Source organism: Aspergillus saccharolyticus (genome assembly GCF_003184585.1).
Source record: "Aspergillus saccharolyticus JOP 1030-1 unplaced genomic scaffold BP01scaffold_24, whole genome shotgun sequence".
NCBI classification, from domain to species: domain Eukaryota; kingdom Fungi; phylum Ascomycota; class Eurotiomycetes; order Eurotiales; family Aspergillaceae; genus Aspergillus; species Aspergillus saccharolyticus.
The window spans coordinates 336,624-356,404 of record NW_020290634.1 but is presented as its reverse complement, the minus strand read 5'-3'; the positions used below and the strand labels follow the sequence as shown (position 1 = coordinate 356,404).

Genomic DNA, 19,781 nt, shown 5'->3' with positions numbered 1-19,781 from the left:
ATCATGAAACATACTCCGGAGTATGTTGAGCGCATATTGTCTTCAATCTTGTACTCGAGCGAATAGAGGACCCTGTAGGTGAAGAGTTGTTGCAATGGCCTAGCGCTCTCTTGAGGGATTTAGGATTGAATTGACGCGTTGCCGGTCCACCGATGAGCGAGTACTTTGACTTTGGCCACCAAATGATTATGGGATCGGGATGGGGCATATACAAGCACGTCTCGGGCACAGGTTCTAGAATCGCGGCTTGGACCAGTACGTCAGACAAGGTACCGTCCTATGACCCGGTCAACCATGTATATCAAGGGCAATTGTTCGAATGGAGTGGTCTTGATTATTTCATACATATAGCAATTTTGTTCTCGCCATACAATCTAGACTCCTGACATTGGCGTCTTGCCTAGCCATTGCTGTGGTAAATCGACGAGCTTGAAACTGGCATGTTCAAGCTGTACCTACCTAGATATCTAGATAAAATCAGCGGCATACAGTATCGCATGCATTATCAACGGCCTATTCTGCAAACCTTCACAGAACCTTCATTGGATATTATTCTTCTTCTCTAACACTCCGTCCCCGCTGGTGATAAGATATTGCCTTCATTTTCTGGCGAACCCGGATGGATGCAACTGTAAACTACTTATTGAGGCTTTCCAAACATTATGGCCCAATGCTCCTCATGGCTCGCCAGTCGTAATCTATAATCATGGCAATGTTACAAGGACACACCGTTGCTACGAGATCAAGGTCACCGATAGCTTCGACGATTCCCCACTATTCTAGAACAATTCAAACTCAAATCCACAACCGCAGATGTCATTCGAGAACCTTTAGAAGTCAGCGCTTGGTGAGGCATCCGTGCAGTCACGTGTCCAAGCTCCATGGAGCTCCGGCGATCGACGAATTGGAGATCCCGACTCTCGAGGTCCCCCTTTCCTGCACAGCGTCACCAGTTTACCTATGCAACCCGTCTCTGCGGTGATGAAAGGCACCCCTGACTTGGTCCCATATCCCTGAAACCCCTGAAACCCAGAAGTGGCTCTCTTGTCTGAAGCTCAACTGCACTGACCTGTCAGGTAGCCGTTGCGGAACGAGGCATTCAGAATCGATCCCGATCAAGCTTTAGCAGCGGTATTATATCAATTGCAGCTTCAACAAACCAATTGCAAGAAACAATTCTAGAGTCTGGATCATCATACCTCGTTTTCACCATGAACACCTCATCATTGATCACGATAGGTCTCGCGATCTCTGTAGTGTTTATGTTCTGGACATTGTCTTCAACCTCTTCCTCGCCTTTTGCCGGGGCCTTCCCCCGCCTCTACAACAAACGAATCTGTCTACTGATCGCCCACCCCGACGATGAGGCCATGTTCTTCGCGCCTACGGTGTTGGCCCTCACTAAACCGGAGTATGGCAATCACCTCAAGATTCTCTGTCTGAGTACCGGTATGGCCGTCCTGATGCACTCCTCATTGGCAAAGCGAAGCAAAGCCAAGCGCGAACCCACTAACCCGTCACCGCTCATGGGATATCTAGGCGACGCAGACGGTCTTGGACACATCCGCAAGAAAGAACTTGTGAAGAGCGCCCTGCAACTCGGACTGCGGAGCGAATCGGACGTGTACGTCGTGGACGACCCCACCCGATTCCCGGATAGCATGACAACCCACTGGACGGAGAACGACGTTGCCTCGATCCTCGCATCAGCGTTTGCGCCGGAGATGTCGTCATCGAAGCCCACAAGGAAGTCAGGCGGAGGGGCAGCGGCGGCACCGACGGCGACCATCGACGTGCTGTTGACGTTCGATAAGGGCGGCATCAGCAATCACCCCAACCATCGATCTCTGTATCACGGCGCGCTGCATTTTCTGCGCACCCTGGTCAAGGATAGTCCCGGATACCAGTGCCCCGTCACGCTGTACACGCTGACGACGACCAATATCGTGCGCAAGTACGCCGGGGTCCTCGATGCGCCCTTCACGATGGTGAGGGGTGCACTCAGCTCGATCGCCTCGGGCTCGGGAAGCCGCAGCTCCAAGGACCAGCTCCCTTCTCGGCTTCTGTTCGTCAGCTCCGTCAATGAGTGGTTGACGGCCCAGTCGGCAATGGTGAAGGCCCACCAGAGTCAGATGGTGTGGTTCCGTTGGGGCTGGATCACGATTGGGCGGTACATGGCTGTCAATGACCTACGACGTGAGAAGATTTGAATTGGGTTTTATGCAGCTTCGTACGCTAGGCGTCGGGATGCAGATTCTATAGATACTCTGACCCATCCCGCCTCGATGATCGTGCAGTCTCCTTATCTGAAGGGGAGACTTATCGTTGAATAGGGAGCTTTAGGTATGATCCACCCCTGGTCACATGTAGAGTTTCTTTCTAGTTTCTTTACGACCCGGACTAAAAGTAACACTAAACAGGAAATCATTCGTAACATGTCACTATGGGTAGGGTATTCTCACGGGCGATCAAGCCCCATGCATCGAGTAACAAACCCCCAGGCTGTGCAGCATTCGCTTGAGAAAAGACATCGCTAAATGACGCTGCAATTGTGATGAAAGCAAGAGCTTGAACAAAACATGATGTTCAGGCACTAGTTAAGAAGACGAAGAACGAAGTCGCTATGCACGCAATATCAATGGTCCCATAGTACCTTTAAGTATAGCAAAGCGCTACTTGGGATACTCGGGGTCCCCAGACTCGACTTGCTGCCCGAAAATCACAGACTCGATTTGATGAGGGTCCTCAATCTCAGACGCGACTCGATCTTCCCGAAGAACCTGCTCGAATAGCAGCTTGAGGGATGCAGAGTCCGGCTTAATGTCTGGGTTGAATCGCAAAAAGCCTTTCCAGAAGAACTCGTCGTCGACATAGCCAACCTCATCCCCAGGTTTGACATCATTATCCGGCGACGGCCGTCGGATTGGTATGTGCTTCCCACTGTAACGATTTTGGGTGCCCCAGCGCACAGGTCCATGAAAATTCACAACGCCGCTACCGGTGTAGAAGAAAAATTCCTCTGGGAGAAAGTCCTTCCACTCTTCCAGCACTTTAGGAAATATACTCGTCTGCCATGCGGGATTATCTCGGCCCGTCCATAAACGCTGAATCAGCAGGAGTTTGGCGAGCTTGTTCATGAGTTCGGTCTGTTGGGCTGTGCGCACTGAAAGGATGTTATAGGAGTATACTGCATTGGCGAGGTCACGCGTTTGCCAGGTATGGTGGGAATTCCGTGGACTGCGCCACTTGATGAACGTCTCGATGGCCGACCTCGCTTCCCGTTGATTCCGCCGAGTCTCTTTCAAAATCTCGTACGCAGCGGCCATCTGGGCCTTGAATTCCTTCAGACGCTTGCTTTCCCACGCCATCTTAGCAAGCTTGCAGCGTGCCTCCATCGTGGGACGCACGTTGTATGGCTCTGCAGTCATTGTATCGAACAGTTTGGTCACAATGAGCGGGCTTATCTGCCCTTTCGCATTTCTCTCGGCATCGGGACCAAACCTGCGACGTGACAAGACGTACGCTCGCTCGAATAATTCCCACCAGACCCTCTCAGGAACCGGTATATCGTATTGCGTCGAGATGGCTTCTACTAGGCGGAGTGCAGCTTCCATGTCGTTGTTTGTGCCGAAGGCGTGAGCCACTGCGAAGAGAAGTCGACTTGTGGGACGAAGGGGTGAAGCCGGATCCTGGTGAAAAACCTCAGGCAGCCTTGACCAGCCTTCTTCGGTCTTCAATTCATCAACATCTATATTCCAAGTCGTTTTCAGAACATCCTTCATTCCAGGAACATAGCCTACGCGGGAACATGCAATGATCAAGTTCGTGAAGGTCATCTCATCCGGTGCGATGGATCTCTCCACCATCTCTTCGAATACCCCTCGCACTTCTCTGAGTACACTGCGTGCTGCGGTGCCGTACCCCTCCCAGCCTCTGCCCGCGAGGCCGTATTTTCGTTGCTTATATGCATATGGGGTCATTCTCAAGCGGTATTTCTCCATGCCAGTGAATGCCCCTTCCCAGATCAACGCTTCCATATAATGGTTGTAACACTGGGTGTCGGGCTTCACCTCGTGGGAATCCATGACCTGCCATGCCTTCTGTGCCATTCGAATGTCGCCCATGGCACCCGCGCAAACGAGAAGGTGGGTAAGTTCCGCCCGGCCCAAGAACCGTCCAGCGGAGATCCTGGCGCGGACAATTTTTGCGAGGTTGTCAGCGAAGTCATTGAAGATGAGTTTCAACTGCTTGATGCGCATGAGTCTTTCAGCTGTCGGATGAAGCGCTCGGTGAATGTTGCGATAGGGCTCGATGAAGTGGGCGGGAGAGAGAAGCAGAAAGGCCTCGATGAAGGTGGAGTCCGGCAAGTTTCCTACCACATTGCTGAATTGAGGATCAGTGAGAACATCCATCACCATGTCTGGTTGGCCGCTGGCAAGCATATAAGCCAACTTCTCTTGCCGGGTGTCCCATCGTGGACCGCGTCGTCGCTCCGAAGCAGGATTGCTGTTCAGAATTTCCGTTGTACTCATCATTGGAAAGTATTCATATTTCTGGAAGTAATCCTTCTTCGTGTCCAAAGGCGTCACCTGCCTTCTTGTGCGCGGCCTAGTCCAGACTCTTACCGATCTCGAAGGGGTTGTAGTAGGATTGCGAAGTATGAGATGTGGAGATTGATAGTGATAGCGGAGATTGGTTGGCCGAGAAGGACGATAAGAGGACCAGAATAACCCCAAGCGAGTCCAACATAGAGACTCACTTGGTTGTAAGAATCGCAACATCGCGCCAAAAATTGCGCAGTAAATACCAGCAGACGAGTAGCAACATGGGGTAAAAGATTGACTGGGGAAAGAAAAAGAGGGGGTTAAAGCTGACTGCCGCCAGATATCCTTGTACTTTCCTGGAGTCTTAAGGCAGCTTCTCTAAAAGCGGAGTAACTGATGGAGGGCGGTTGTTGTGGTCTTGGCGGGATCAAAGAATCCCTGTCAGTCTCTTTCAACACCCATTCATGTTCCCGCGGGTGACAGTCGCCCAATTTCCATCTTCCCCCCCCATATCCCCCTCCCCTGCAGCTCATTTGATTGCTCGACTGTTTTAGACGCTTTGGACGGTCTTGCCTGACCTAATTTCTTTCATCCCGTCCAGCTCCCCCGGCCTCCCTCTTACGCAACTCCTCCGCATACCCCCTCAGTTCCCCCCGCCGGAGACATGGCCGACACGGAGGATGCGGGCACCTCGTCGGTGTCTGAACCCCTCGACCTGGTGCGCCTGTCGCTCGATGAGATTGTCTTTGTGAAGCTGCGCGGTGATCGCGAGCTCAAGGGTCGCCTCCATGTAGGTTTCCGCACTGTTTCTGCGGAGGTCGGCTGAGGAAGAAGCCGGTACTGACGATTCAATTGCTCTACAGGCCTACGATAGCCACTGCAATCTCGTCTTGGGCGATGTAGAGGAGACCATCTATGTGGTTGAGGAAGACGAGGACGAACAAGAGACGATCCGAGTACGTTGCATGCCGTTACAGCGACCGAACTTGCTCCCAGCTGTTGGCCCTTTTTCTTTTTTTTTGCGATCGCATCGCACACTAACACATACTGCAGACAATCAAGAAGCAGGAAGAAATGCTTTTCGTTCGAGGTGCGTTTCTAGCTGTGTCTCTCCGATGACGTCGGGAATGTAATTTCGACTAACACTCTCCTGGCACAGGCGACTCGGTTGTTCTGATTTCCCCCCAAGCATGATGATACGAATTCAAAGGAAGACGATCAATGGATTGTGGTCGGAGGGACTGGAAGACCATGCAGCGTAACCTCTGCTACTATTCATGTCGGCCACGGATCAGGATGAGACCACGAACTACCAGGCGATATACTACAGGGTTCCCAAATATAAGACTCTAATTGCAAGAAGTGATCTGTGCATGTGTGTTCTGGCCAGACGGTGGGTGAGTTAATCGGTGGTGTCTCAGAAGAAGACGCGGCAGGGTGGGAGAGAGTGGCACCATGCCTTTCGGCCACCAGAAGGAAATCTGCCTTGCATGCAACTAGAGTAAAAACAGTTGATACTTGGGTTTGAGCGCATGAATCAAATTAGACGTGCACATTAAAAAGTCAGCCTGGAATGCTTCCAGGTGATTCTTCTCCATGCTTGTGACTTTTACTGAGTGACTGGGACGGGTGAGTCAAGACGCACGAGGCGGCGATGACTCGCACTCCGCCGGTGGTCGATTATCGATAAAGCTTTCCCCGGGTCTCCCGTCCATCGGACCCTCTCTCCCTCTCTCCATCTTCTTCTTCCTTCTTCACCTACTCCCACCCTAGCTTTTTCCACCACCCTAGAATTTCCGTTTCGGTGCTTCTTTCAACATTCATTCTTATTTCTCTAGCTCGAGACTGCTTGCTTAGTCTATCCAGACTCTTCTTCCTAGCTTTCCAGACGGGAATTATGATCACACGAATAGGTGTCTGAGTGCGCCAGAGGCGAACCTTGACCGTTCCATCCGACCGAAGCATTCGGATTTAGCTACAGATAGACACGCATTTGTCCGTTCTACTTCATCCTTATCTCTACTTGCAACGACCTACAAACACCTACAACCATGGCACCCACTGGACCCAAACTCACCCTGGAGGAGCGGCGGAGAGGCGAAATTGTGTGTGGTTCTCTGTCTCCCCCTACGCGAGAGATCCCACCCCCCTGCCTCACCCCGCCTCACTAACCTTTCGATGGTGCAGGCACTGAGCGAGTTCGCCGAATACGCCGAAAAGCAGCAGGCCCAGCGGTCGGCCGTGCCCGTTCCCAGCGACAGCGGATATGAAACCGCCAGCGTCTCGCGCGTCCATGAGGACCACGCGGAGCTGGACATCCTCGACCAGCTGTCATTGAGCGATACGCCCAAGACCGTGAAGCTGAAAGAGCTCCTTCTTGGCACGGGTGACCAGCCCGACGACGATCTGCAGGTGCTGGCAAGCCTGCTGCAGTCCCGCATCGACGAGGGCCACGGCGAGACGCTCTTCGACTTGGGCCTGGAGGACGGCGGGGAGTCGATGCAGTTTGACCTGGAGCAGTGGAACACGGCGATGCGGCGCCTACGTGAGGCCGCAGACACGCTCCCGGCGCATTGTCGAGTGCTGGTCACGTATAATGTCGGCGGGCCGGAGGAGTCGCGCGTCAAGAATGAGCGCACCAAGAGCTCGTGGGGCAAGCTGCTCATCCGCCAGCCAGCGGGGACCGTGGAGGAGATGGCGGAGATCCGCGTGGCGGTCGTGGGCAATGTCGATGCCGGCAAGAGTACCATGCTGGGAGTCCTCGTGAAGGGGAACCTGGACGACGGTCGCGGCAAGGCCCGGCTCAACCTGTTCCGCCACAAGCATGAGATCGAGAGCGGCCGGACTAGCTCGGTCGGCATGGAAATCATGGGGTTCGACAGCCGCGGCGACATTGTCAGCAGCTCCCAGGGCCGCAAGCTGTCGTGGGAGGAGATCGGAAAGCGCTCCGCGAAAGTGATTGGCTTCTCAGATCTGGCTGGCCACGAACGATACCTGCGGACCACCGTCTTTGGGATGCTGAGCAGCAGCCCGAATTACTGTCTGCTGATGGTCGCCGCGAACAACGGTTTGATCGGTATGAGTAAAGAGCATTTGGGCATCGCCTTGGCTCTCAACGTGCCGGTCATGGTCATCGTTACGAAGATTGATATCTGCCCGCCCCAGATTCTGCAGGAGACACTCTCCCAGCTCAACAAGATCCTCAAGTCCCCGGGCGCTCGCAAGATTCCCGTGTTTGTGAAGGACATGGAGGAGACGATCAACACGGCTACGCAGTTTGTCAGTCAGCGGATATGCCCCATCTTCCAGGTGTCCAACGTGACTGGAGAGAACCTCGAGCTCGTCCGGACCTTCTTGAATATCCTCCCTCATCGGGGTCACTACAATGTTGACGCTCCTTTTGAACTCCTGATTAACGACACTTTCTCCGTTCCCCATGTCGGCACGGTCGTGTCTGGCGTGGCCAAGTCGGGCGTGATCCATGCGGGTGACACGGTGCTGGTAGGGCCCGACTCGCTGGGTCAGTTCACTACGACGACAATCAAGTCGATTGAGCGCAAACGCATTCAGGTGAATGCCTGCTTCGCGGGGCAGTCTGGTTCGTTCGCTCTGAAGCGCGTTCGGAGGAAGGAAGTCCGCAAGGGTATGGTCGTTCTCAAGAAATTGGAGCAGGCCCCCAAGGTCTATCGCGAGTTTGTAGCGGAAGGTGTGTTGTGTAGTCCTCAGTGCGTTGTGTCCTTACTGATGTGATACAGTCCTGATCCTCTCTCATGCTACGACCATCAAGCCGCGCTACCAGGCGATGCTGCATGTGGGCGCGGTGAGCCAGACATGCTCCGTCATCGACATTGACCGTCCATTTATTCGGACTGGGGACCGTGCATTAGTTGCATTCCGATTTGTGCAGCGGCCCGAGTTCCTTGCCCCTGGGGACCGGGTGCTTTTCCGCGAGGGCAAGACGAAGGGTCTGGGGATTGTCAAGAGCGTGGGCTATGATCCGAAGAACCCCCTCAATCCTGAAGCCAAGGCGGCTGAGGAAGCAAGCAAGCCGAAATGATCAGCACGTTTATCAGCTGGAGAGTATAGGCGGCGGATTGTGCGAGGGACCCTCGCCACGAGGCCTTACACACTCCATAGTTAGGCCAAGTGGCTGAGTCAGCTGCAGTGAGTTGTTTTGATTCTTATTGATTAAGCTATTCTTTTGGCATTGTCTGGTTAGTTCGGACTGGTTTCCTGTTTTTTTCTTATGTACATCTGGGTGTTACCAAAAGTCGCCTGTTTAGATGAGCCACTGTGGACGATTCCACTTCCACAACATTCAGCTTGCAAGCAGTTCCAATGTACCTACAGTATACTTTTCAATTGACTTTCTCTGTGCGGTAGAATTTGAGGAATTGAGGATATTGGGCCATGGTTTTGTGTGATTGTTTAAGCCCACGTGAGGCGGGGAGGTGAATGAATGACGTCAGGGGAAGTGATGACATCGCGGTCGATCATCGACCGACCTTCGCCTGTCGCTGTCCCCGAGCCACTGACGTTGACCTGCTTGACATGGGGAAGAGCTTAAAAAACCCTTGCATTCATCGCTGGAGGGTTTGAGAACGACCCACATTCCATTCACTGTATACTGTGACTGTGACGGTGGTTGTGACTAGACAACCCGCTCATACTTCACTGAGTTCAGAGATCCGATCCTCAGCACATATTTACTTCAGCACATACCTGCACGCAGACCAAAGTCCTGCACATGAGCCCTCCTCTCATCTAGAGAGAACAGAAACTAAAATGGAGACTCTCAACCGCACCTTCAAATCCGCCACGAACGCCCTCTGGAACGAAATCCAAGCCACCACCCAGCCCCCTCAAGAGTCACAACCGCACGGCGAGGAGCCCATGTCTGGCATTCAGGGTACAGGCAGCGTGACGGATCCTTATGATGGAGGGAACCGTGATGGTAGGTGCTTGCTTGCTTGCTTACTTGCTTCGCTCGGTTTTACATGTCTACCTTGCACACCGAGACAGCCGTATTCCCTCTACCCACCCAACCCATAAGAATGCAAGCTGAACGAACACCAACAGACCAGCCCGGCGCCCCCCGCACCACAGCCAACACAGCCCTCATCCCCGAACCCCTCGTCTCGACCGCCGCCGCCACCACCACCGCCGCTGGCGACCACGCCCAGAACCCCCAGTCGCCCAGCAACGCCGACCTGGCCCTCAAGAACGTCATCGTCGACGAGCCCGCCCTCCCCACCCAGAAAATGGAGTACCCGGACCCCATGACAGCCGCCGCGCCGACCAAAGCTGCCGAGACGGCGGGTGCGCCGAGTAGCGGCTCGGCGGGGATGAAGCAGCTGGCTGCGTCCGGGGGCGCTTTGCAGGGGGGAAAGACGACGGGAGTGTCGGAGCAGAGGGGAGGGGTGTTGCCGTTGACTAGTAACTCGCCGTCGGCTTGGCTGGGAGAGGGGTCTGGTTCTGGGGCTGGAGAGACGCTTGCGATCCGTGAAAAGAAGAAGGATGATCTTCTGCAGGCGAATAGGGGGTTGCCTGCTTCAGAGGGTATGCAGCCTGCGCCTGCGACTGCGACTGCTTCAGCGCACGAGCCGAACGACGACGACGACAGGCTTAGATCCTCAGCTGCTGCTGCCGGAATCGTTGGCGCAGGTGCGGGTACCACTACCGCTGGTGCTGGTGCCGGTGCTGGTGCCGGTGCTCTCCGCACAAAACCCCAACCCGACACTATCCCCTCTTCCAGCATCGCGCCGGAGGATAAGATTGCGTCTAAAGACCAGCCTTTCGGTGCTAGATCAACCTCTGCCTCGCAGCCGCAGCAGCAGCAGCAGACAGAAAAACCCACCACTACCACCACCACCACTGGTGCAGGTACCGCGTCAGACACGGAATCCGTCGGCCCCAGCAACGAAAAGAAAGACTCCATTACTTCCCCAGCGGAGCACGACACCCTCCCCACGGCCACTCACGACAACAAAGTCAGCGAGGAAGCCCTGAAGGGCCCGCAGACGCCTGCCCCGCGCGAGCCATTCGAGTTTGAGAAGAGGATGGGGTCGAAGGGGGGTGCGGCTAAATCTAGTTAGTATTGTCCCAACTTTCTTCTCCCCCAAATCCAACCAACCCTACATGAAAGTGGAAGGGTATGTGTTTGCGCCACGTAAGTTCAGTTACTGATGCGTGAAATCCCAGAGGCTGGAGCGGGTGCCGATGGCTCGAATGACACCGAGGCTGAGAAGCACGGTAAGGGACACGGGCAGGGGAAGATGGCTCATTTGAAGGAGAAGGTGGGGAAGGTTCTGCATCATGGAAGTAAGTGATCCATCCGCCTTGAAGTGAACAGAGGGGAAAGTAGTACTTCCGGTGGGACGGGACGGTGCGTCAACTGTTATGGTTAGGTTATGATATCATGGACACTGCTTTTGCTTTTGTTGAGATTGTAAGTATCGGTTCGAGATCCAGGCGTTGGGATGGCTTGTTATTGTAAGAGGTAATTATGCGGAAGATGTAGATACTACAGTAGGTACTAGTATCAATTTATACATTCCATATTAGTGAATAATTACTCTGAGATAGACATCCACTCATGAGTCAAGGTCAATGACTATGATACCTTGTGGCCTCGGAGACGCTTGAAATTACTCGATCCTTACGTATATCATAACTGCAAGTGCATTAGTCTAGATAAGCGCCTCTAGATCGCCGGAAAAAGCAAATGGTATCATATATACATACACCCGGACACAGCCCATCAACACATCACTATTCAAATAACAACTTCAACTCCTCAATCCGCTCCTTCTTCTTCTCATCCTCCGACCCATCACCACCCACCCTCAGCCCCAACGACCCCGCGATGTTCATCTTGCGCTCCTGCACCCGCAGCATCCGCCCCTCGATCGAGTCCTTCACCACGAACCGCGTCACCGAAACATCCCGCAGCTGGCCCATGCGGTGCACCCGGTCGATCGCCTGCGCCTCGATCGCAAAGCTCCACCACGGGTCCATCATGAAGACGTGGTTGGCGACCGTCAGGTTGAGGCCCACGCCGCCGGCGCGGAGACTGATGAGGAGGACGCGGGGGTTGGCAGTGGCTGATGAGGGTGGCTGGGTAGGTCTTCTCCTGAGCGGATGGGCAGACTTGTCAGTAGCGGCAAGGGGCTCGGAATCCTCCTCGACCTCGTCCTCCGCGAGAAAGGTTTCCGTCTGGTTGAACTGCGCGAGAGTCTCGGCGCGGGCTTTCTGGGGCATCGTGCCGTCGAGGCGAGCGTGTGGGATCCCGGCGCGGGCGAGCTGTGGAGAGATAAGGTCGAGGAAGCTGGTGAATTGGGAGAAGACGACGGCTTTGTTGTTCGACGGGAGGCGGGTGAGGTGGTTTAGGAGGGCTTGGATCTTGGCGGAGGTGTGCGCCGATGGGGAGAGAGGGTGGATGCGTCGCAGGGAGATGCGCGGCGGCGGCGGCGCTTGCAAGGTGAGCGGCGGCGTGCTGTTGTATATATCGGTCTCTTCAGTGGGCGTCGCGGTGGGCGACGGGTGCCGGATCACCTCGAAGATATCCTTGGAGGTGATCGGTCCGCGGCACGAAAAGCACCGCGGCGGGACTCCCTTGTCCGTCTGGTGGCGGATGTAGTCCTCGAGGCATTTCTTGCACGCGCTGTGCCAGCACGCGGTCACCGCGGGCTCGATCATGGGCTCTTCGGAGCAGATCGGACACTCCCCGCTGGACTCGGTCTGGATCTGTCGCAGGGCGTGCGAGGTGAATTTGGCCTGCGAGTCTTGCGCAGCCTGCTCCGTGCCGGCGGCTTCTGTGGCGGCTTTGAAGCGGTCGATAAGCTCCTGCAGATCCATGTCGTCCTTGAGATCACTGGCTCCATCGGCCGCCGCTGCCGCGTCTTCTTCATCGGCTACGATGGCCTTGTTGCGCGTGAGGATGGGGTGGCAGCACGTTTGCCGGAGACGGAGGATCTGTGCGAAGATCGTCGAGTACGATTTCAGAAGAGTGCCAGCCTCCACGTTGCTGTTGAAAGTCTGCTTGGCACGAGTGTAGATCAGATCGTAGATCTCCCGCTCTTGCTCCGGCAGCTCAACCTCCTCGATCTGAATTGTCCGCCGTGGCAGCGGAACCAGAGGCTCACCCTCCGGGGTCTTCATGGTCTTGGTCCGACGAAGAACCAGTGGCTCCAGCACAGTTTGTACGACGTTCAGAGCTCGAACATAGTCTTTCGACTCGAACGGCACGGTAATGAATGTTTTCCAGAAAGAGAAGTTGTTCCAGGGCTCGACCTTGAGGAAACGCACCAGACTGAACAGATCTTCCAGGCGATTGACAATGGGTGTACCCGTAAGAACCCATCGATGAGTCGCGCTGAGGTCGTAACATGCCTTCGCAGATTTGGACTGTCTGTTTTTGATCATGTGAGCTTCGTCGATAATGATCCGGAAGAAGTCCAGAGAGAACAGGCCACCCGAGCCCATGTGGGACAGAACGGTGGACGCATGGTGACGGTGCTCTGCAAGGACAACACCATAGCTCGTGATGATCACGTTGGGGGCAGCTGCATTGCCTGCAGCACACAGATCTCTGAGGTTGACATTCTTCTCCGTTCCGTAGTACATCAGAACCTTCAGCGTTCCGGGCTGAGAAGCCTTCAGTGCTTCACTCTCCCACTGCGCAAGCAGCGAGGTTGGTGCAATGACCAGAGTCGTATAAGGAGCAGAGACTCTGCCAGTGGAAGATTGTGGGAGCCTCACCAAGCCACCTGAATTTCGAGGCTCATTCCTGTGCGAATGAACAAGACTGAGCATTTCGATGGTCTTACCAAGACCCATCTCATCAGCCAGAATGCCACCGAGACAATGCTGCTCCTGCTTCGGGAACTCCAATGTCAGCTCTCCGGAGTATGGATTGACGTAGAAATAATCTATCCCCTTCACGGCGGGCAGCTCCTTGTCGTCGACATCTTTCGTCGGCCAGGAATACTGCTCCCACAAGGGATGCAGAGACTCTGCGCGCGCCGATTTTTTGTCCGTTTCCTTCGCCAGCATCCAGTGCAGTGCCTGTCTTTGATACTTTCGTAGATCCAAAGTGAATGTGGACGGGGGATGCGCTTCGGGCATGCCAAAGTCGAACGACTGAGCCTTCTTGTAGAGTGTGTCGAGTTGGTCTTGTTCAAGCTCTGGAGTTTCTTCTTCCTCCGACGAGTCGTTATTCGACTGATTCTCTTTCTTGACCCGATCATACTGATCGGCCATCTCTGCTGCACGGAGCAGTCCCTCTTTCTTATGCTGCTTGGTCATATCATTGACCGAAGTCGGCTGAAGCCCGATCTCATCGAAGAGCTTCACCAACGCCACCTGGCGCAGGCGCAGATTCTTCTCCTCAATGCTTTCCTTCTCCTCGAATATGGTGGTCGACCTGTTATCATCAGTCGCAAGATCGAGCAAGCGAGGCTGGAACGCCTCGATGCGCAGATAGCACCACAGCTGCAGGTAGATCGTGTCATTCACGCGGATCCTGTCCGGCGCGAAGACGCAGATTCCCTCGAGTTCGCAGACTTTCTGATCGAGCAGCGTGGACACCCACTCGGCCGTTTCCCGAGGGAGACGCCCGATCTCCTGACCGGACTTGGTCGTGAACCGCGTGAGCACATCGCCTTTCTGGTTGTTCATGATCTTGCCCGTGCGACCACGTTTCGCAACGGGTTGCGACCTTGCGCGCTCAATCTTGACATGCTCGCCATGCTTGACGAGCCCAACGCCACTTCTCGTGGCCCACGCTCCGACACCGAAGGCGCCGATGTATCTCAGCCGAGGCTGGGATGTCCGTCGCGAGTTGTCCTGAACTGTGACTGGTGTAATATTCGATGGATTCGGGGATGGAAGGGTTGTCGGGGGCGATGGTTGCGCAGGAAGCGCTCGCTCGCGGGGTAATAGCGTGGTTTGGCTGGTGGCATTCGGGGTCGTTTTCCAGGACCCGTCGAAGAAGATGTTCACAGCCCTCTCAAGATCGCCACCAGCTGCTTGGAAGATCCTCGTGATGATATTCGCGGGAACGTGTTGTCCAACTATGGCTAGGAAGGTGGCAGTATCGAATGCGTCGTCTGCTTTCTGTTGCTCCGGCAGTGGCAGATCTTGGTCTGGAGGCTGTCCAGGAACCACGCTGCTCGAAGGTAAGTTTGTTTGTGAGTGAGGAAAGCCCGGCGTAGCATCCTGAGGGTCTTGAGCGAGGGAGTCTTGATTAGATTCTTCCTTCAACAAAGCAGAAGCCGGGGCTTCAGAGACTGCAGTGGAGGGACCATCGCTGGCAGAAATTGGTACAGAAAGGTCCTCGTCTTCGGCGAAGAAACGGCGCTTCTTCAGAGGCCGTCCATCAGGATCCTGAAAATGCATACTGCATCGGTCATCTCCTCTCCGTGAATGAGTCGAGGTGCTGCTCAAAGACTCGACTCTGTCCGAATTCCGGCGGCGAAAAAAGGGAAGCAAAAGTTGAAGGAAGGCGGAAGACGCGCCGAGACGCGATTTGCTCTTCGGCCCGACGTCATTTCGTGTTCAGTCGGTCTCGCCCAATAAAATCTGGTCTAATGGAAGCTTCGTTTAAAAAGATTGGGAGTTGATCGAGATTTCGCCTCACCAGAAGACACAGAACAATGAGCTTCAATTGACGTGTAAGTGATGCCAACTCCGTTAGCCGTTAGCCTTGAAATTCCAGACACAGGTGAACTGACAGCAATGTGGAAGGGTTAGCCACTAAGTAGTAGTAGTAGCCATCGATCTGCAAATGTGCCACCATCTCTCCGCAACAACTTCTTCATAGATTGAAAACCTCCCTCCTCTCCGAAGCCTCCGCCACTCCAGCCAACATGTCTCTATCCACCAAATGCATCCAGCCAAGTCGTCGCACGACCGAGCAAATATGTCGACGCACTGTACCTCGCACGCGAGTACAGCAGCCCCAAAAACGACACCTCCAGACTCGTCCGACGACGCCCGCAGCAGCAGAAGTCCAAGCTGCGCAAGAATACTGCTCCAATCTCCTACGGTAAGTTCGAAGCTGTTCGCTTTACATATAACAACATCACTTCTAATATCCGACCAACAGAAAATATGATAGCCCCTCCTACACCCTCCACACCTTCATCCCCCGCCACGCGCAACCCATGTACTTCGCCCTACGAGCCCTCAACGTCTCCCTCTCCCAAATCCCCGACACGACCTCCTCGCACACCATCGGCCTCATGCGGCTCCAATACTGGCGCGACGCGGTGACCAAAACGCTCGCCGGCCAACCGCCCAAGGAACCGATCGCGATCCTGCTGGCGGCGGCGATCGAGGAGCTGCGGACGCGCACGCACGGCCAGGCGCGGATCAGCAAAGGCTGGCTCACCCGGCTGATCAACGCGCGCGAGCAGACACTCACCAACGACCCGTACCCCAACCTCGCGGCCCTCGAGTCCTATGCCGAGAACACCTACTCGACGCTGTTTTATTTGACCTTGTCCGCGTTGCCGATGACGTCCGTTACGGCGGACCATCTCGCCTCGCATGTCGGGAAGGCGGTGGGGATTGCGGCTGTGTTGCGCGGGTTGCCGCTTGTTGCGTTTCCACAGCAGCAGCAGCAGCAGCAGCAACGATCTGCGACGGCGGGGGCGGGTGTGGGGAGTAATGTTGGGCAGTATGGGAATCGGCAGGGGGCGGTGATGTTGCCGTTGGATGTGATGGCGCAGGCGGGGTTGAGGGAGGAGGATGTGTTCCGGCTGGGGGCGGAGGCGCCGGGGTTGCGCGATGCGGTGTTCACGGTTGCGACGCGGGCGAGTGATCATCTCATTACGGCGCAGCAGATGTTGAGTAATCTCCGCGCGGGGCAGGATGTTGGCCATGACTTTGAGCATGAAGGCGAGGAGGGACATACATATGACCACCAGCAGCTCGGGGAGAATCAGCGCGGCGCGGAGACGCCCTTGGATGAAGTGAACCGCGCGTTCGGCGTCTTGATGCCGGCTATCCCGACACGCTTGTGGCTGGACCGGTTGGAGAGCTTCGACTTTGATGTCTTCCGGCCGGAATTGCTGCGCTCGGACTGGACGCTGCCCTGGAAAGCATATTGGGCGTTCAAGCGCAAGGCTTTGTGATGTGGGTACACTGGGAGACAAGGCTATGTAGAATATGTACGATTATTCTCGTTGTATATCATCACTCTCATGCAGGTACTTGGACTGGGGTAATGTATCATGTTGTACAAGACATGGGGCGCATCTATACAATAGAAATGCATTGCGAGAGAACAGAATTGTGCTGGCTGAAACTCTAAATATTCGAGATGCATTGCAGAAATGAGTGGCGAAGCTCATGCCCTTTCCGTCGCCTTCTTCCTCTGCCTCCTCTTCCTGGAGCTGGTAATAAGGCGTTTCTGTGCGAGCAATACCAAGTAACGCTGGAGCTTGTCGCGCCTAGAGAAGCCATTAGTATCGCTCTTGATTTGAGCACGAAAGGGGACAATCCTACATCAGAAACAGGGTGGTCGCGAAAACGAACGGGATTGCAATCATCCAGAAGTATCTACATATCGAGGTTAGTGTCAAGGCTGGGGATATCCTGGACTAGTGCACCTACGAATCGCTGTGATGAATGCCAGAGAAGTCATCAAAATTCATTCCAAAGTAGCCCTACAGCGATATTAGTAAGGGTGCCCGTTACAGGTAAGTACTCGAACGTACCGTCAAGAAGGTCAGGGGCAGGTAGAAACACGTCACCAGCGTGAGTTGCTTCATGCTTTCATTCTGATAAGCACCTATGCAATATGAGATTAGCTCATGTGAAGCCCCGAATGTGCCTCGGACTCACCAATCGTGTTGAAAATCAAGTCTATCATGTTGTCAGCAGCCCTGCGCATTTGGTCGTAGCCCTCGACGATAGTGATACAGTGATCCAGTGCATCGCCCAGATAAGTATGGCACAGTGGACTGATTGACACACTGGAGCCGTTCAAACTCTTCAGATTCGGCGTAGCTGTCCCAATGTACGGAGACCCATCGCCGCTGGGACTTTGTAAACCAATGTTCTTGAATGCTCCCAGCCCCGGGGTATGAATGGGCTCAGAACGATGATCTCGGAGTGCGTTGATGATCGTTGCAATGGGCTGCATGAAGTTGCGCAGAATTGCAATCTCCGACGTGAGGACGTAAAGACTCTTCGACTGGTCAACGTCGGGATCGGTCAGAACCTCGAGTTCCAGGTCACCCATGACGTCTTGATAAGCTGTTGTCACAGGTATCGCGAGGTCAATAATCGCATCTAGGATCGCCTGCACGATCATGCTAGCATCGCATGACTGGCGCAAAATAGTCTCGGGAGAGTTGAGCCGTCTCACGATGGGGGCCTCGATATCGTCTGCACTATTCTCGAAGAATGATGTCACAGTGTTATCTGAGTGTAGGAAGATAGACACTTGTTCGAGAGTAACACACAGCCCCTTCGCGGCTAAAATGGCATGCCGTTCCATGAAGGCGATGCGATCTTCATTCGGTCCGCCGCGAAGCCGCTGGATACTGCGGGGTGGGAGCTTATCCTCCGCAAGGTCACTCGGGCCCGACACTTTGGTGGCAGACTTGCCCCGTCCACTAGGGGTACGTCTCTTTGAAGTATCCCGATCGGGCGACTTTGATCGGAAGATATCATTTAGAGCCTCCAGTACCAAAGTACGCTTCGTAGGCCGTTTGAGAGACAATGTACTGGCCGTGGAACTTTTGCGATCGTTCATCCATGGGCCGTGTCCACTCTCACTGCGTTCGTCCTCATCACTGTCCTCCTCTTCGTCTTTGAGCTTGATCAGTTTCTGCAGCTTCAAAACGATGTACGCGTGATCCGAGTACCAATCCACCTTGGTGCGGTTGGTCTCGTTGATGAGATCTTCGATTGCAAGACGGTGCAAACATTTGTGGTTTCCAAGAATGCGAATCACGTCCCAGCTCAGTCCGTTGACGTTGATCCACCGACACTGCACCCAGGGGTCCCTCTCTCGCGCTAGAAACGGTTCTAGTGTGTCGTTATCGAGGATGTATTGGCGCATCTCGTTTTGCGAAAAGTCCACGACGGAGATCTCACACCGTTTGTAAAGGTCGGCGGCGGTCGAAGCCATCCACTCGGCATTGTACGTCGGTAGAGGCTGGTTAGGATCGATACCTGGCTCCTCGCCAGGCTGCCAATTCTGATCAGGGCCATCTTCACGGTAGTATGAGCGCGCGGTGGTCGAACGTCGCCGGCGATTTTTTACAGTGTCAACCGAGTTGACCCTCGCAGCGGTGGTAAATGCGTCTGAAGACAGAGGCGCTCGCGTAGTGGGTGAGATGGGTGGATCCTGAGGACGTGGATGTGCTTCAATGTCATCTACCTGGTAAGAGGTTGATGGTAGATCTGCGGTCTGCGCATGGTCAAAGGAATGGACACTCATGGCATCCAGATTATGGTCTGGCTGCGGGGCTTTGGGTCAACGGAGAGGTGCTGCATTGAATATGGATTCCACATCCACAATGAATTCGAGACACAAGGGACGGAGTTTGCCATAAGTTGATCAGCCTGAGATGGGTGCTAGAATTATTTTAGAAGATGAAAGTTTCGGAGGATCGATACTCCATTGTGATGGTTTGCCGCAGGTGAGCGCAGGGCACGGGACGTGGCGGGCATTTTGGAGGATTTCCGACCGTAAGGGGGAGAGACACCCGACCGTAAGGGGGGAAGGAATTGCCCGCGGGGAAATGACGTCGACGCAGTCGTACCATCCAGCAAGCCATACGGTCTTACAGTACGGAGTAGGGCGTGTTTGAACTACTAATAAGAGAAACTGGAAATTCGAGCTCCTAAGAAGAAATAGATACTTCTTTCATTGAAGAGAATGACTACCCTTGCTAGTTCCATGCGACCGTTCTTGGCTGCAGTGAACCTATAACTACTCAGCTTGGTGCCCTACTTCGTGAGATCCACCGATTTCGCCAGAAGTACATATGAACCGCACAAAGTGTACAATGGGGTGGTAAGACCGTGGGTCAAAGCAATCTGATGCAAGTTTCATCTTGCGTCGTCCGGGAGTAGGTTCCAGGTGCTCATCGTACGAGCCGGTGCCTATGCGTCCGTGAGTTTGCCAAATCACATCAGTCAAGTGTAATGCGATTTCGATGAGTGAGATGCGCATGACCATTAGAATGAGCACGATCCAATCGCATTGGTGGAGCAACT

At 54.3% G+C, this 19,781-nt stretch overlaps 7 protein-coding genes across 7 annotated transcripts; 4 read left to right on the top strand and 3 right to left on the bottom strand.

Annotated features, from left to right (window-relative positions):
• The first annotated feature begins 952 nt into the window (after window positions 1–952).
• BP01DRAFT_358284 (PIG-L family deacetylase) lies at window positions 953–2,392 on the top strand. The gene has a single exon (XM_025575392.1). It carries the CDS (start codon window positions 1,212–1,214, stop codon window positions 2,208–2,210), a length of 999 nt encoding a protein of 332 aa, XP_025429832.1. The 5' UTR covers window positions 953–1,211; the 3' UTR covers window positions 2,211–2,392.
• BP01DRAFT_358283 (uncharacterized protein) lies at window positions 2,391–4,960 on the bottom strand. Its single transcript, XM_025575391.1, has one exon. It carries the CDS (start codon window positions 4,779–4,781, stop codon window positions 2,673–2,675), a length of 2,109 nt encoding a protein of 702 aa, XP_025429831.1. The 5' UTR covers window positions 4,782–4,960; the 3' UTR covers window positions 2,391–2,672.
• A 248-nt stretch (window positions 4,961–5,208) lies between these two features.
• On the top strand, window positions 5,209–8,601 carry BP01DRAFT_375229 (putative GTP binding protein (GTPBP1); the record flags this gene model as incomplete). Its single annotated transcript, XM_025576881.1, has 6 exons — window positions 5,209–5,334; window positions 5,408–5,500; window positions 5,598–5,627; window positions 6,530–6,649; window positions 6,732–8,250; window positions 8,300–8,601. 6 exons carry the CDS (start codon window positions 5,209–5,211, stop codon window positions 8,599–8,601), a joined length of 2,190 nt encoding a protein of 729 aa, XP_025429830.1.
• A 728-nt stretch (window positions 8,602–9,329) lies between these two features.
• On the top strand, window positions 9,330–11,111 carry BP01DRAFT_367099 (uncharacterized protein; the record flags this gene model as incomplete). Its single annotated transcript, XM_025576440.1, has 6 exons — window positions 9,330–9,498; window positions 9,624–10,634; window positions 10,690–10,713; window positions 10,746–10,865; window positions 10,952–10,992; window positions 11,109–11,111. The coding sequence occupies 6 exons, from the start codon at window positions 9,330–9,332 to the stop codon at window positions 11,109–11,111; spliced, it is 1,368 nt and encodes a 455-aa protein (XP_025429829.1).
• A 101-nt stretch (window positions 11,112–11,212) lies between these two features.
• On the bottom strand, window positions 11,213–15,000 carry BP01DRAFT_358280 (DEAD/DEAH box helicase). The gene has a single exon (XM_025575390.1). It carries the CDS (start codon window positions 14,940–14,942, stop codon window positions 11,316–11,318), a length of 3,627 nt encoding a protein of 1,208 aa, XP_025429828.1. The 5' UTR covers window positions 14,943–15,000; the 3' UTR covers window positions 11,213–11,315.
• A 138-nt stretch (window positions 15,001–15,138) lies between these two features.
• On the top strand, window positions 15,139–16,775 carry BP01DRAFT_93958 (uncharacterized protein). Its single transcript, XM_025580250.1, has 3 exons — window positions 15,139–15,217; window positions 15,297–15,591; window positions 15,652–16,775. Exons 2-3 carry the CDS (start codon window positions 15,413–15,415, stop codon window positions 16,679–16,681), a joined length of 1,209 nt encoding a protein of 402 aa, XP_025429827.1. The 5' UTR covers window positions 15,139–15,217; window positions 15,297–15,412; the 3' UTR covers window positions 16,682–16,775.
• BP01DRAFT_358278 (putative CorA family metal ion transporter) lies at window positions 16,716–19,340 on the bottom strand. Its single transcript, XM_025575389.1, has 5 exons — window positions 17,394–19,340; window positions 17,267–17,340; window positions 17,163–17,215; window positions 17,055–17,108; window positions 16,716–16,999 (listed from the first exon to the last, which is right to left on the bottom strand). Exons 1-5 carry the CDS (start codon window positions 18,997–18,999, stop codon window positions 16,897–16,899), a joined length of 1,890 nt encoding a protein of 629 aa, XP_025429826.1. The 5' UTR covers window positions 19,000–19,340; the 3' UTR covers window positions 16,716–16,896.
• Window positions 19,341–19,781: the final 441 nt, after the last annotated feature.

What these genes read in the sequence shown, in the direction of transcription:
- BP01DRAFT_358284 (XM_025575392.1), top strand. Translation starts at nt 1,212, where the DNA reads ATGAACACCTCATCATTGATCACGATAGGTCTCGCGATCTCTGTAGTG.
- BP01DRAFT_358283 (XM_025575391.1), bottom strand. Translation starts at nt 4,781, where the DNA reads ATGTTGCGATTCTTACAACCAAGTGAGTCTCTATGTTGGACTCGCTTG.
- BP01DRAFT_358280 (XM_025575390.1), bottom strand. Translation starts at nt 14,942, where the DNA reads ATGCATTTTCAGGATCCTGATGGACGGCCTCTGAAGAAGCGCCGTTTC.
- BP01DRAFT_93958 (XM_025580250.1), top strand. Translation starts at nt 15,413, where the DNA reads ATGTCTCTATCCACCAAATGCATCCAGCCAAGTCGTCGCACGACCGAG. An exon ending in TACTGCTCCAATCTCCTACG is followed by an intron (nt 15,592 to 15,651) that starts GTAAGTTCGAAG and finishes TCCGACCAACAG; the next exon opens with AAAATATGATAGCCCCTCCT.
- BP01DRAFT_358278 (XM_025575389.1), bottom strand. Translation starts at nt 18,999, where the DNA reads ATGAGTGTCCATTCCTTTGACCATGCGCAGACCGCAGATCTACCATCA. An exon ending in GGCATTCATCACAGCGATTC is followed by an intron (nt 17,109 to 17,162) that starts GTAGGTGCACTA and finishes CTCGATATGTAG; the next exon opens with ATACTTCTGGATGATTGCAA. An exon ending in GCGACCACCCTGTTTCTGAT is followed by an intron (nt 17,000 to 17,054) that starts GTAGGATTGTCC and finishes TGGCTTCTCTAG; the next exon opens with GCGCGACAAGCTCCAGCGTT.